The 15221-nt window shown below is 42.7% G+C and overlaps 1 protein-coding gene across 15 annotated transcripts in view; it reads left to right on the top strand.

Moving 5' to 3' along the window:
* The window catches only part of LOC6726317 (potassium voltage-gated channel protein Shaker), a 118283-nt gene that overhangs the window by 60246 nt on the left and 42816 nt on the right, over window positions 1-15221 (top strand). Inside the window, exon 1 of one of the 15 annotated variants that reach the window (XM_039296845.2) lies at window positions 10611-11051. The exons of 11 other annotated variants lie outside the window; for them this stretch is intronic. In XM_039296845.2, coding sequence (XP_039152779.1) covers window positions 10870-11051 — 182 coding nt within the window. In that variant the 5' untranslated portion in view covers window positions 10611-10869. Of the gene's footprint in view, window positions 1-10610; window positions 11052-15221 lie in introns of those variants that run through there. 3 more of the 15 variants (XM_016172405.3, XM_039296846.2, XM_039296854.2) reach the window with 3 other exon arrangements.

The following is a 15221-nucleotide window of genomic DNA, read 5'->3' as shown; positions in this document are numbered from 1 at the left end:
CACTTAAATGTAACGAAATGTTCCAATTAAATGAGCCTTTTAGATAGTTGACCTTTGGCAATCTGGAACTCTAAATTGCCAGGGCTTTGGGTGATTTGTGTTAACCTGAATTAGTTCTCAGTGTGCCATCTATCTATGGATATTGTAAATTATTCGCCTGGATCCGGAATCTCTTGCCAGTGGATTTTGGTGCTCCGGCCAGAGGCTGTGCAGCTCGGCTCCGAGAAATGTGAAATGTGAATTTCGAATGGCAAATGGCAAATGGGGAATGTAGGAAGTAGAACGGAGAACGGAGAACGGAGAAAGGAGCACAGAGAGCGGAGAAAGTAACGCACTGCGGCGATGGCGAGTTTTTGGGCTTTTAATATGCTGTCGAGAGGTGGAAATATGTGTGTGTGGATGTATGGATACACGGCTGTGTGTGCGTGTAGATTGCACGTGCGCTGCGTGATTTTAATTTGAAACAAACATAGCCAGAGCACCCAAACACACACCAATTTTCTTCTGACTCGTTTTGCGTTTCTCTTTTTTAGGTTTTAGTTTCTTCTCTGCTCTTTTTTTTATTTAATTTTGTTCATTCTTTTTTTGTGGCCCCGGCTTTTCACAGTTTTATTTGGGTTTTCCGTTTTTGCTCGGTTCCCATTCCTTTTTTTTGCCGTTTTATTTGTTTTTTTTTCGTAATTCTTTTTACGACTCAACAAGCAGCAGAAATATAACAAACCAAAAAGGAAGAACACAAACCAAAAAAAAAAAAATAAGAGAAAACAAATAGGGCGGGTGGCACAGAGAGAAAATTTATTGATCTGCGGCCGCTTGAAGCCAATTTGAAGGTCAAGCATACGCACTGTGGTCCCACCGAGATGGGGGCATCTTCGCAGTGAACGAGTTTTGCAGTGTTACATAAACATATGCAAGCCGCAACCAATTTCCCTACACCCCATTCCCCACCCCGCTCGTGACGTCATGGTAAATTATTTTCAAATTTGCGCCCAAAGGCCAAACAAGAAGCAGCTGTGCTGCACAAAGCGGAAACGGAAGTAGCAGCAAGGCGACAGGAGGCCACAGCACGGCAAACATAGCATACTTTTCAGGGCGCTGTGGGTGAAAGGCCGTGAGGCTGTACGGAGTAAGGATGTGAGGATTGGAGGTTTGGAGGCTTGGAGGATTGGAAGCTTGGATGCTCGGAGGCTTGGAGCCTGTAAAGCAGCGACGACTGCAGTTTGGCTCCCGCTGCTCCGCTTGTTGTTCCGTGTCAAACATTTTCATCCACTTGTTCGCATTATCCTGCCAGACAGCGCACAGCGGGCGAGGGCATCAAAAGATGCCGCCAGCAGCAAAACCAGTGGCAAAAATTGTTACAATTGCCGTGGTGCAGGGTGGCTACGGGGGCTGAAAGCCAAATCCGTGCGAGCCAAACGAGCGAGAGAAAAATGAAAAGGAATAAAATGGCAATAAACAGGCAGGAAAATGGGCCTGATAATGCGAGCGCTATATACACTTCGCATGCCATGCTATAGATTGGATAAGCAGTATTATTGAAATTCAAGTAGTTCGCAAAATCCTTTGCAAAATCATGTCAAGCCAGCTATGCAAATGGGTTCCTAGTTCCTTGATTCGATCAATGGCAAGAGATTAATTCTTATTCGATAAAAACTTATAAGCAATTACACTTCGAAGGTGTAACTATTTTGATTAAATATCTCAGCTGCCTTTTAAACTCCACATTTCCCCCGCTTCAAACAGCGAAGAAATAGATATACCTACAAACTCATAACCCACGATTGAATAGAATTTCCTATTGACTGCACTCTGAAGTTTATCGTTAGCTTCCACAGAGGAGGAGCTAACACTGGGATTATCCCCTACTTGCAGGGTATTCCCATCAAGCCAAAAGGCTTTTCTTGCCCCTCCCCCCAGCAAGCCCTACCCAACCCCGCCGCCCCTTTCGCAGCCCTCGTGAAAATTCTTTGCGAAATCATGCAGAAAATCGCTAAAACCCAACAAGCAACTGAAGCTAACTGAAGACGGTGGAAAGCACGCACATTTTGCTCGTTGCTTTTTCGCTTTTGTTGCTGCTGGCTGGGTGCAAAAAAATTTCATTAATGCTTAAATAGAATTTCGAATCGCATTTCGAAATCGATTAGCATTTGTCCGGTTGCTTGAGGAGTCAGAAAGGCACTGGATATGCATTTTAATTATGCAGCAGGAGCCAGGCAATCGCCACTGCATTTGGACGCCTTCAATCAGGATGTCAAATGAAAATGAAGGTAGAACTCATTTTCGCCCCGTCTTCTAAGTGAATAGTTGCGTTCGCAAAAGGTGGTATGAAATTAATTTCAGTCACATAAAACAGAGATGATTGCATGAATTCAAAAGAATATTCTGTTTGGCATTTCAAGAGTACGAGTACAATTGGCATCGCTCATCCGCCAGGTAATCCCAGTGAAATATTTAAGCTCTCTGCACTAAAGCATGCAGAAAATGAAATAGCAAAAACGAAATCAAGACTTTTAAGTCAAGACGCAGTATTCTAGAACACAAGGATTCACTTCCGTAGCGAAGTGCTCAGCGTTTTAGATTCCAGCTCAAGATCTCGGTGCCGCTAAGTGATTTTCTCATGGTGGGCGCTTGTATAAATACTTGAGTGCCAAATTAGGCAAAAATAAATAAACAATTGGCCAAGAAAGAGAGAGAGAGAGAGAGAGAGAGAGAGAGGGAACCATCGCAAATTAAATAAAATTAATTCAAATGGCAACGGCGGCAGTGCCAAGAGCAACCACAACAAGCAACAGTAAAAATGAGCAATAAAAATTAACATAAAAATGCGCGAATGTCAGGCCAACTTGGGCTTCTATCCCTCCCTTTCTCTTTCCCCCATTGTCCGTCTCCCTTCCTCTCACTCCGTCCCCCGACTTCGCTGTGTGGGTCTATAAAAATCGTGTTGTGCTTTAGCTTCCGCTATAGCCATGGCTTTAGCCTAACCCTAAAGGCCCTGCGATATCCCCACTTCGCTTCAAAAGCGGCAGGTGCAACACACGCTCTGTCCAAAAGGAACTTTCCTTCACTCGCCGCTGCTCTCTCTTTTTCTGCTTTTTCATGCTTTTTTCCAGCTTTTTGGTAAGCAAAATCGATACAACCACAGTCGAGGAATTAGAACTTGGCCAACACACACGTACATACATTCAGGTGTAGCACGCGGCAAAAAACGGTATGCAAAGCCAAAGGACTGTTGTTCCCCTAATTAAACTAGAAAGGCCGAGGCTAAGGAACAAAAGAAAAGGTTATCTTTTCAGGCTGACTCCCATTGATTTCCACTGCACTTAGCGTAATTACATTTTTGTGCAGCTTGATTTTCGTGTGTCAATCGATTTGCATATGCCAAGAAAAGTTCATTTAATGGAACGCGTTACCTGTCCTTTTTGTTCTTTCTGCCGAGCAAAATAGTAGGAGGAGGGGCCAAAACTTTCGATCAACTTTGAAAGTCACGTGCCCGAAGTCCGAGAGTCCAAAAATGAACCCAGCCCGAGTCTCAGTTTACAAATTTTCAAACTTGCGGCGGTAAAAGAGTTGGAAATTGTCGGGAAATGGTGCGACAGAGAGGGAGGTAGGGAGCATGGGATAGAGAGCGAAAGAGAGCACCTCATAGACAGGGACTCAACTCAACTCAACTCAACTAAACTCGACACGAAACTATAAATGTTAATAACAAGCAACATTGTTACTAGTTCCTCTTCCTCTGGCGCTTCCTGTTCGCCCGCTTTTAGAGGGTGTCCTTTGAGGCATGTCCTCGCAGACGGAATGTTTCTCCGAAAATGACAGTTTAGCTACCCCTTAACGAGTTCCCTTCGAGGAGTAGTCACACAAATCCAACAGATTTTACTTCAAAGAACACCTGAAGCTCCTACACTTTAAGCAATATTTCGAAGCTGTCTAAAAGTATGCAGTGAAAAGAGGTTAGAAAATAATGTTGCATACTCTTTGGCTCTCCAATAAGCTATTTAACAATTCCCAGTTAAAAGGGTAGGATTGCCTTTGTAGGGGGTATTCGCACAGCCGTTAGAAGCTTTTTAGTGGCAAACTTAATTGTTCGCCTGTATCCTGACTGGAATACCCGAGTTGAGTCCTTGCTCTTCTTGTTGTTGTTTCAACTATTTTCCTGTAGTTGTTTTTATTGTTCGCTGCTGGTGCTGGTGTTGGTTTTGGGTATGTTAGACAACAAAGTTTTAATGGTATTAGCAAGCCAAAAATAACACACACAAAATGTAGCCAACAACAATGTTGAATTTGAAGCGAGAAGAGTAGTAGTAGTAGTAGTAGTGGTGGTAGCATGGCACAGGAAATGAGTGAAGTGAAGGAAATGAAAAAATCCATTGCCTACTTTTTGGAACCGAAAGAGAAAGAGTTTCCCTTGAATTTGCCACACTTAAATCGAAATTATCGTAAATTAATTGTGAAAACCCTGGCCAAAAAGAGGAAGGAAGTGACGAAAGTCCTGCTGGTAATATACCAATTCGCTGGCCCTTTACTATCATTTCACCTTCTCTTTTTTTTGAGCCAACTGTCTGCGTGCCTGTGTGTGTGTGTGTGTGTGTGAGAGCTGTGGTCAGTGCATGTGTGTGAGGGTGTCGTACTGTCTATGTTAGTGTCAATTATCTGTGTCCATGTAGACAAGCAAAGTAAGCTTTTCGGGCGGCAAAAAAAAGAAAACGCAAGGGAAGGCAAAAGAAGGGGGGGAGGGGGTGACGGGCGCTTGGCAAGCAGAAATTTAACTTTGTCAACCTTTGCAGTTTTATGAATTTCAAGGCCCCCATTCCATTCACTAAATGGGTGGAAGTGAGAGGTTAAGAGTGGAAAATTAGCTGATAATGCTGCTGGCTCTTGTGCTTGTGTGGCTTTTCTCGAGGATTATGCGATGGCTTTCAGGGAAAATTTGTGGAAATTGTGCAAAATTGAGAAATACACACAAAAGAGCAACTTCAAAGCCGCACAAGTTAGTGCGAGTGCGTATGTGTGTGTGGGCGATGAAGTATGGAAGAATTGCAATTTTAATTCCCACTGAAAATGAATTTATTGAGCGTCCATAAACAACAGAGCACTGAAAATGTGTAAAACAAAACCAGAGCAATTGCCCCATGGAAAATTGAAATAAAATTCTATTTCCCATTTGTTTACACATTGTTCATGAAATATATACGCTTGACCAGGCCAAATTGACCAACAACTCAGGCCGCAACCGCAATATATGCATATATACATATGTACATATATTTACTTAGATTCCGGACAAAATAAATGGTTGAAAATTGAATGCTGAAAAAATGTTTATGCTTTTGAACTTGCTGTTGTTTTGTGTACTTTTTTTGCCGAATATTGCATTTGGAAATGCTTGCATATTCGGCATTTGCATATAGAATTTCAATTAAAATTTTAAGGGCATTTTCATCTTACCCACGGCTTTCGCTGCCATTTAAGGTCGACTTTACTTCGCTTTAATTGGGAAATCATACACACCATTGGGGCGATTCCTCATGAATCATTTCCTGGTTCGGATTCTGACATCTGGCAATTAATAAGTCCAACTATGAGCAGGGCGTGTAGGTTAAAGTAGGCTAAAATTTTCACCGCGGCTTGTTTACCCACCAAATGATAGGGGTTGGTTGGTGGGTGGGTGGCTGCCCGGTGGTTTGGGTGGTGCAGGTGGTGCCTAAGGGGAATGACCAGGCACGCACACGAACACCACACACACCCACCAACCCCACTCCCCCGCTCCGAACCAAAAACAAGCCCAACTCGCGTTTTTTTTTTCTTTCCTTTTTTCCCGCAAGTTTCTAGGAATGTCAGCTCTGATATTTGTCGGCGCTTGTCTGTCATTTTCAATTTGTTGTTCCCTCTCTCTCTCTCTGCCTGCCAATCGCGCTCTCTTTCTAGCGCGGGACGTGGCCCCAACCTTTGAACCCCTGGCAGACCCTTCATCGCATTGGCATTTCCGCTGTCATTTAGTAATCGATAAATTTTGTATTTGCCTTCGGTAAATGCTTCTCGTTTGGCTTTAGCTCTTGTCAATGCCGCTGGCCGGCGATGCAAATGCTTTCCAGCTCCCTGGCAAAACTGTTCCGCCCACATTTTCACATTTCCACCCGCTTTTCCACATTCACGCCTCTTTATACACGTGGCCCGGCGAAGATTTGCGCACAGTGCAAGAAATTAGGCAGCTTTACAGGTCATTCCAATTGGTTTTTTATAAGCATGGAAATCATACGTATATGAATTAAGCTAAATACTAACTAATTCAGCTTAACGAAGCTATAGTTTCAAGGAATAAGTAATTTCCTCAAGTCTTAACTTAGTAAAAATATGTGGTGCCATACATAACTAGATTAGCTTTCAAAATATTCAAATATATACCCTACTATCTTCTTTACCTAATATTCGATTATTTTTTTAAATATATTTCTATGATTTTTATCATATACTACATTTTTGTGCCCCGTGCACCTTGGCTGCATCTGCTGGCAAATCAATCAATCAGTCAATCAATCAGTCAGACTGTCGTGCTGAGTGGATGGAAAACTGAAGCGAACAGAAACCGCCAGAACCGCAACGGTTCTTACCCCTTTGGCTAAAAGCGTGAGGGGATTAAACAGCCAAAAAAGCCAGAAAGCCGATTCAATCCGCTGGAATGCGAAGCCCCCTGGTGTCTTGTGTGCATAAAACAATAATTTGTGCATAAGCCAAGCGGAAAGCGAAGCGTTTGGAAATGTTTATGGCACCGGCGGGAATCCCGGGCAGCTCCAACAATCTCAACTATTCCATCTTTCCATATATATATACTGTATAAAATAGCACGAGCGAGCGAGAGAGGTGAGGAGAGCGAGCGAGATGGCACCAGGGGGCGGCCCCAAAGAGATTCTTGTCATTAGTTTGAATAATTTATTTCTGTGTACTTTCAAACTGAGCTCACAGTTTGGCTGCGAGCGTTATGTCACAGAACTTTCAATGCAACGCCACAGCTTAACCCATTAAATATTGTGTCAGGATGTGGATTTGGATTTTCTAGACAAATAAGAGAGTTTATTATAAACGAAAGAGCAAATTGGGTTAAAATAATAGAAAAGTGTTTGTGCACATAGCACATTTTAGAAATTGTGTTATATGGTTTTTTTACCCGCAGTAGTTAATGTTTAACAACTAACATGGGCACAAACCAGCTGGAAATACAACTAAGCATATTTAGTTTATTATGCCGCCTGTTCTTAGATTTCTATTTGTGCTAATGCAAATTTGAAAAACCAATTTCAATTTGTCCAACTTCATATGGCATTTGTCCCCATTACCACCTGTGTGTCCAAAAAAAAAGGATGCTGCAAGTGCATTAAACGCGCATTATACGGGCGGCCGTTCTTCTGCATTTTCGCAACCACCACAGTCCACCCAGAATTTTCCCCACTTTCCTGGCTTTGTTTTATTGCTTTCAAATTAGCGCAGAACTCAATTAAAGGCAAAGGAAGTGGAGAAGCTGGTAGTTAGGTGGTTGGGTGGTTGGGTGGTTTTGGGTGGTTTGCTTTTTCGTCGTTTTTTGTGGGTGGTGCGTGGCGTGTGTATGCGCTTCAACGCGCGTTTTATACACCCACGCACCAACACTTATGCACACACATAGCTGCTCACCCACACAATGCAGCTCTCGCATTTAATTTAGTTGATTCTAATTTAATAATGAGTTGAATGGGTTTTTGTGTGCACAGTCCATGGACAGCCCTCCGCAGCCACGCCCACCTCAATTGTGGCCAGCCACATCATGTTCTTATTAACGATAATGCCGATGAGCATTGAAATTACAGCCACAAAATGCTGAAAGTGGAGGGAGTGCATAAAGTCGGCTATTTCCTAGGGCCATCATGTGAATGCGACAGCATGACGTATAAATCCGATTAAATCGCTCGTATTACCCATGCATAAATATATACATGGAGTTTTACTATTTTTAGAGCAACTATTGGAATAAAAAGACGAAAGCTGCAAAGTGAAAACTGATGGCCAGTTCAGCAAAAAGTATATTTACCAAGCTACAGAAAGCGGTTGAATAAATTGATAGTGAAGATTAGCATTGGTAATTAGCTGATCAGCTCAGTTATTCATTCATCTCATTGATGATATGATCATTTTTAGCCAAGGTATGATAAAAATGACCATCAAAACATTTTTTATCTTTTGACATAAACAATTTTACCGAATTTTGGCCATAAAATAATCCGCTTTTCGGCCAGAAATTTAGAAATAATTGTCTGTATATGGAATGCCATATTCCGTTGAGCTCGTCATCGAATTCCCAATCGATTTGCATTCAAGTTTGTAATTTTTATTTTTTTGCAATTTTCTGCAAATTTGGATGATGTTACCCCTTACAAAAATATGCAAAAATTTACCAATGAAAATACATTTTGCAAAAGCAAAGGGGTTTGTTAGCTTTCATAATTATTAGTGCATACCTTTTATTTATAGAGATATGTGTACATTTTTATCGAAGGTATTTAAATTCCTTCTTTTATATCGCTTCAAAACCCAAAAGATGAAAAAATAAACATTTGAGTAAAAACCTGGTTTCCTGCAAATGCGATTGTCAAGGTAAAATTGACCAAAATATCGCAAGCAATATGACGGCAGTATGGAATCCATAAAGACATAACCTCTGGCCTTAAGGTCTCGCATATGTGGGCTTGCTTGTAAGCCACCAAACGAAGCGATTGCCCAGGGAGACGATGGTCGGTGTGGGGCAGGGTGGAGGGGCAGCCCCTTGTGTCGTCGTAATTGAATGGCCAATGGACTGATGGTCTGGATACCCCACACTCTGGCCGTGACCTTGCCGGCTGGCCGAGGCCTATGCCACCCCGCCCCGTTCCGTCCAGAGAACGCACACACTTCTGCCACCCACTGATGCCACCACCACCTGCTGCCAATTTCGCCGCCTGCTGTATGAGTTAATGCGCTTACAGGGACGTCAGCGTCAACGCAAGTGTTTGGCATTGCACTTTAAGCCTGTGCAGCCGGGCAACTGTCACCTAATGGCCACCAACGAGCCACCAAGCCCAGGCCAACCTTACCAAACCGAAACCACCGAGTGAAGGAGATTAGTGCAATGGCAAGAGCAACAGCAACACGAGGCGTATACGTGATGCGAGGGCGCATAAATCAATAAAACCCGAGCGACCCAGCATGGAGCTCTCTTCTCCCCCTTGATTTTCTGTCCTGTTTTGCGGCACCTGAGCCAGCCAAGTAGCATTGTTAACTCAATTTCAACACGGAAGCAATTGCCAAGCGGCTTTAAGCCTTTCTGGCTTATTAAATGCAGCCACCTAAGCCGCAAAACTGCATTTTGACATCTCGTACGAATTTGCAGACATTGATTTAAAGTTAAGTTCGATTTGCAGCGATTTTGGGCTGCAACTGGTGCATTAAAATAATGAACTCGAGTAGAGATTATATAAATATCAATTAGCAAATATGATGAAGACATTAATCTTGTGTGCATGTGTGCAATTTGCGGCTGATTGATATAATCATATACTGTCTGTTATGTGTTATGCGATATTTTTAATGTTCCCATCAAAGACAGGATATCAATGACATAAATTTCAATTAACTGTCAGAGAAACTCAATAGGTTTATGCGCCAAAGGGTGGGAATGTTGCTGAATGGATTTGCTAATAATAAGGCAGTGAAACATAACACTTTAATTATTTAAGGGTTTCGATTTCGATTTCTTAGCGGTGAATTAAAATCCTGCATCTCTTCTATTTCAAATCGAAGTCAATTTATTAAGACAGGCTGGTCGGCAGGCTGGAGGGTGCGAGGCATTCGAATTCCATTTGATAATAGATAATGGCGCATTGAACATGCCACATGCGGCACAAACGCCAGCTTTGTTTGCCTTTGCGAGTTGATTTCGATTCCATTCGATTCCCTTCCATTCGATTCGATTTGATTTGATGTGATGTGATGTGATTCACTTTCCTGGGGGTCTGGTTCGGTTTTTTGTTTGCTTTCCCGGCAATGTGCTTCAAGCTAAACAACCAACAGCCAGCAGGAACAACAAAGTTGAACCAACAGCGATGCAATTATGGCTGGCATTACGCAATGGTTACATAAGACTCGGGGCTCAGGGCGAGGGCACGCTAATTGATTTGCCAAGCGAGTGTAGGAGGGTGTAGGGTGTAGGGGGGAGGCAATCGGTAGCCGGAAAAGCGGAAAATCGAAAATCAGAAGAGTGCTGTGCTGGCGGGGGAGCGATAAGTAGCTATACATAGCATTAATTACAAGCAACACGAAATCGCCATCTTAGCCACAGATTCGCTATCACTTGCCAGTTACAAAAGCCCAGCTATCGATAGGCTAAAAATATCGCTGGCGTGTTAGCGATATTTATATAAGCATTGTTCTACAGCGAAAGTGGGGCAATGGCAAAACACTTGTTGGCCGAGCTAAGAGATAAGAGCTAAGCTTGTAATGCCAACACAATTGAGACACTTCAGTACGTCTGCTAAGCCATCGAAATTAGTTATCGAGAGTGCCTGCAATCGTAATGATCGATAACACCAGCGTTGCATTCTCCGCAGCTCTGTTAACCATGTACCAAAGTGTTTTGCCGCGAAAACTAAAATGAAAACGAAAGTGAAAATGAGCGAATGGCAGCCGCGGCCACAGCAATCGATCCATGACACAACCAGTGACAAGCAGTCCCCCAGTGAAAACGCATCCGCATCCGAGTCCGATACCGATACCGATTCTGAATCGGAGTGAGTGCCGCGTCCGAGTGCGTCCCCTGTCCACGTCCACCATCGGCGGAGCAGGTGTGCCTGAGGCCCACCTGGTGGCATGGCCGCCGTCGCCGGCCTCTACGGCCTTGGGGAGGATCGCCAGCACCGCAAGAAGCAGCAGCAACAGCAGCAGCACCAAAAGGAGCAGCTCGAGCAGAAGGAGGAGCAAAAGAAGATCGCCGAGCGGAAGCTGCAGCTGCGGGAGCAGCAGCTACAGCGCAACTCCCTCGATGGTTACGGGTATGCAAAAACCAAAGCAAATTAAACATTATCCCTAAGAAGCTTGAAATTTGGAACACCCCTCTATCGACCATTTAAGTCTATACCTTTTCACCTGCTTTCTTGAGTTGAAGGAATATGCATATTTTTCGTCCCAAATGCATTATTGATTCACACATAGTTCCCCAAGAATATTGCATCTTTACACATCCAACTATCGACTATTTATATCTATAATATTTTGTACTAAGTTTTATTAAAATCAGCAAATAACTCGAGGTGGCAAATAGTCATTTAAAATGTTTCGAGAAATTAAACACTTTCGTGCATTTGAAACTACTTCTGGCTTCCTATCGAAAACCTGGTTTTCACTTTTTTATTTACTACAATTATAATATTTATTATATCAGTAAATACTATGTACCACTTTCTGGGCATTAACTTTTTTCAACAATATTTCCCTTCAATCCGATTTTCGGAGAAGTGCAAATGGTTCGCATGCCGCATTGCTGACGGGTTCATCAGAGTTAAAGCGCCTTCCATGCGGATCCATCCAAATGCGAAATAAATAAATAAGGAGCGACGGAAGCTGTATGCCACGAATGTAGCCTAAAGGATTCGTTTTCGTTTATCTGCCCCTACAGCTGGCACAGATCTCGGGGCACTTGGCTGCACCACCTGAGCCACCTGCACCACCCAATCCACCCAAACCACCTGAACCACTCGAGAAACGCCCCCAAACTCAAACTCCAGCACTCGAATTGTTTACCTCGACCTGGGCGTTGGTTGGCAAAAAATGGGGATGAGAGGACGAACTGGGAGCCACGAGGTGCTGGATGTGAAGATGTCTGTCCTAAAAGCGCAATAAACGTGACTAAAGTAAACTAAATCAAGAACGAAGCACACGGCGAACTTTGAGTTGAGCATTTCGTGTTGCACTTGACAGCGAGAAAGGAGATGAAAAAAGTGAGAAATAGAAAGCAAGCTGAAACTTAAACTTGTGCGCTAGTGCACTGAGCAAAATTCGAGGTTCCAAGTCGATGATTTAATATAGATGTACAAATATATCAATGACTTATACTAGTTTATGAAAGAAAAAGTTATAGACTCACTGTGTACATTTTTAAAATTAACATTGATACATTTATTTTAATGATAACTTTCTTATGAAGTCTACTTTTCTGTTTCGTGTGCAGATTGAAAGGTGAACAGCATAGATGTCTTGCTGATTTCTGTTTGCAAAGAGAAGGCCAGAAGCCTCAGTAATTTTCAAATTCAATATAAAAACACCAAGCAATAAGTAAAACTGCTATGCCAAATATTGAAATTAAATCAAAATGCTAGAAGCTACCTGAATTTCAGGCTGTCTGAATTTAAATCAACGTCCTTAATTCCAATTAAAGCTTTTCACTGCAAACAAGCAAACATGAATAGATATCTAATATTGGTAGTTATTCGATATTACAAAATCCAATTTGCAAGCATTCGTAGATTTTCCTTCAGCGATTCTGAAGCGTTATTTAAGTGGCTTTTCTTTGTATCTGCATCTGTGCAATTGAAGGCAACAAAAACCAAACCATTGAACAGTAAGCAATGGAGAATGCCCAAAAATAATGGCAAGAAAAGCGAAAACACAGCCTGGCAGGGAAATAGAAAAATAAGGGTGCAAAAATATAGAAAATACGAAAAAAGTGAAAGCCAAAATGTTATTTTGTTCAAGAGTTGCAGGGCGCCAGGCAGTCAGTTCCTGTCAAGCAGGACCTCTTTCCCCTGCCCCTTCCTCCCCCCTCAAAATAAATGTGGAAAAAACTAGAAAAGCCTGTGTGCTGTGTGGAAAAACTCGTGTGAGGGCGGTGGGGAAATGTGTGGAAAAACTCTTTTGCTGATTTTTCAGTGCGCATTTCTTTTTGTTTCTCGCTTTTCGGCGAAGTTTCTTATTGGACTTTTGTGTGCTTGCGCTTAAACTCGTATTTTATAGAATGATATTTTTGGCTGAATGCCAAGAGGCAGTTACCAAGTGGAGCGAGGGGGGGGGGGGGGGGAGGGCACAAGAGTGAAGGGGGCTGCTGCTGCATGTGTGTGTGAGTGTGACTGTGACTTTGATGTCGGTTGTATGCCTGCATGTATGTGTTTCAGTGCACTGAAAGCCTTTTGGTAATTACATTAAACATGCCCAAAATGCAGCAGCAATTTACACATTTCCCTCAGCCGGCCACGCCCCTGTGCTGCCGCCCTCTTTTTGGATGAATCCAACTCCATTTTCCCTGTGGCGCATATGTGTGAGTGTGTGACGTCACATGCTGCAGCAGTTGCCAAAAATTGCAACTGAAAACTCTGGCGGCCATAAAAAAGGATAAAAAGGAAGCGAAACACAGCGCTACAATGCTGCTGATGCCTTTGGGTTAAGCAGCGGTATATATATACATATATATATATATACATATATGGGTATCTGTGTATGTGCCTGTTATGTCTGTGTGTGTGTGTGTGTGCTGCAGCCTCAAGGACATTTCCACTTGCATCTGCTTCAATTTTGTTGCATTAGTGTCAGTTTCTCTCTTTCCTTTCGTCCTTTCTCTCCATGTTTTTTTTGTTTATTCCGGCAAAGATGTTAGGCCTTTGGGGGCGGGTATATGGCCGAGGGGGCGTGTCCACTGCCCAGACACAATGTCGCTGCAAACGAGGAAAACTGAAATTAAATTCATTTCCCCCGCCTTGAAGTTCACGTAATTGTCAGTTTTATAAGTACTTACAAGATCGCAAGCGAGTGAAGTGGTAACTAAGGCAATTTCAAGGACCCCACTTGAACTTTATTACACTTTTTGCATCGTTGTTACAATGCTGCTGAATTTATTTGGTCGATTATTGTGTTGTGAACATATTTCTTAGGGTTCTCCTTCATGATTAAATATAGTTTAGATAGATACAGAATTTTCCTTTAAACAAATAACTGGAGTTTAAAGAGGAAAATTGGTTTACTTAGCATTCAAAGCATTACCAATTAATACTTCCATTGGTTATAGAATTTGTTAAAGTGCAAAAGTTGGTCCTTTTTAGTTTCGGCGTTGCAGTTTGGGCAGTGTGCAACTAATGACGTTGACAAACGCTGCAAGTGTCGCTCGTTCTGGCCGAAATCGGTGTCTACAGTTGCAGATACGGATGCAGTTGCAATTCCAGTCGCAGTTGCACTTGGAGCTGCGGTTGCCAACTGCCTGTCGTCCTGTCGGATTCGTATTCGGATTCGAAGAGCCGCAGACAAACTGACGACAAGCCAAGCGTCGCCAGCTCCTCCTTTGGAGCCCAATGCCACAAGCCGTATTTGGCCGGCTTTTCCTCGGCTTTTCCCTTAAATTTTCCATCCGTTTCAGCTGGTCGAGACGATGTCAGCTGCCGGCCAGTGCTGCAACTGCAGAGCCGACTATTAAAAGTAGCTAGGAATGAGATTTTTAAGGGAATTATAAAAATTAGGCAATATTGCTTTGGCTTTTAGGATTATTATAATTATAACTACAGCTTAAATGTTTGGGCATACTTGAAAAATCTATGGCAATCTATCTACTAATTTACTTAACATCTCAATCTGTACCTAAAACATGTACAGTTTGTTAATTAAAATTTAAGAAGGTTATTATTATTGGAACAGGTAAAAAAGACGTAATAATTATACCAAATGAACTGCTACAAACAACATTTGAATTATGTTTTTACATATTTTTTATAAATCTGTAAAATAAAATCTGATTATATCCAGAGTCAAGTTGGCAACACTTTCCTTATAGGCGGCGGTGCAGCAAATTAACATCATGACACACATTTAAATGCAGACAAGCTGCGGAGGGAGGGGGGAGGGGGTGGTGTGGAGCGGCAAGTGCCAAGTGGAAAGTAGAGAGATTCTGCAGTGGCACCCGGGGACTTGGGAAATTGAGGCCACACAAACGAAGCAGGAGATGTATGTCTATATGGCCGAGATGGAGACCAAATGGCAGGGCAGTGGAAGTCGGCTCACTTTCGCCAGATGATGCCGCACTGCCCCCCACCCGCATTTTCCATTTTCGCCCCATGTGAGCAGTCTAATTGCCCAAGAATTGCCAGCTCACTCCGTGTAATTCAGTTACCAATAAACTGCCATTTAATTGGCTGTAAAAAGCACGGAAATGCATATCGATAACAAAATTGCCTAATTGGTAGGCA

The sequence above is a fragment of the Drosophila simulans genome, chromosome X (genome assembly GCF_016746395.2).
Source record: "Drosophila simulans strain w501 chromosome X, Prin_Dsim_3.1, whole genome shotgun sequence".
Classification (NCBI taxonomy): domain Eukaryota; kingdom Metazoa; phylum Arthropoda; class Insecta; order Diptera; family Drosophilidae; genus Drosophila; species Drosophila simulans.
Note: the sequence above shows the minus strand (reverse complement) of the source record. Positions and strands in the feature narration are given on the sequence as shown.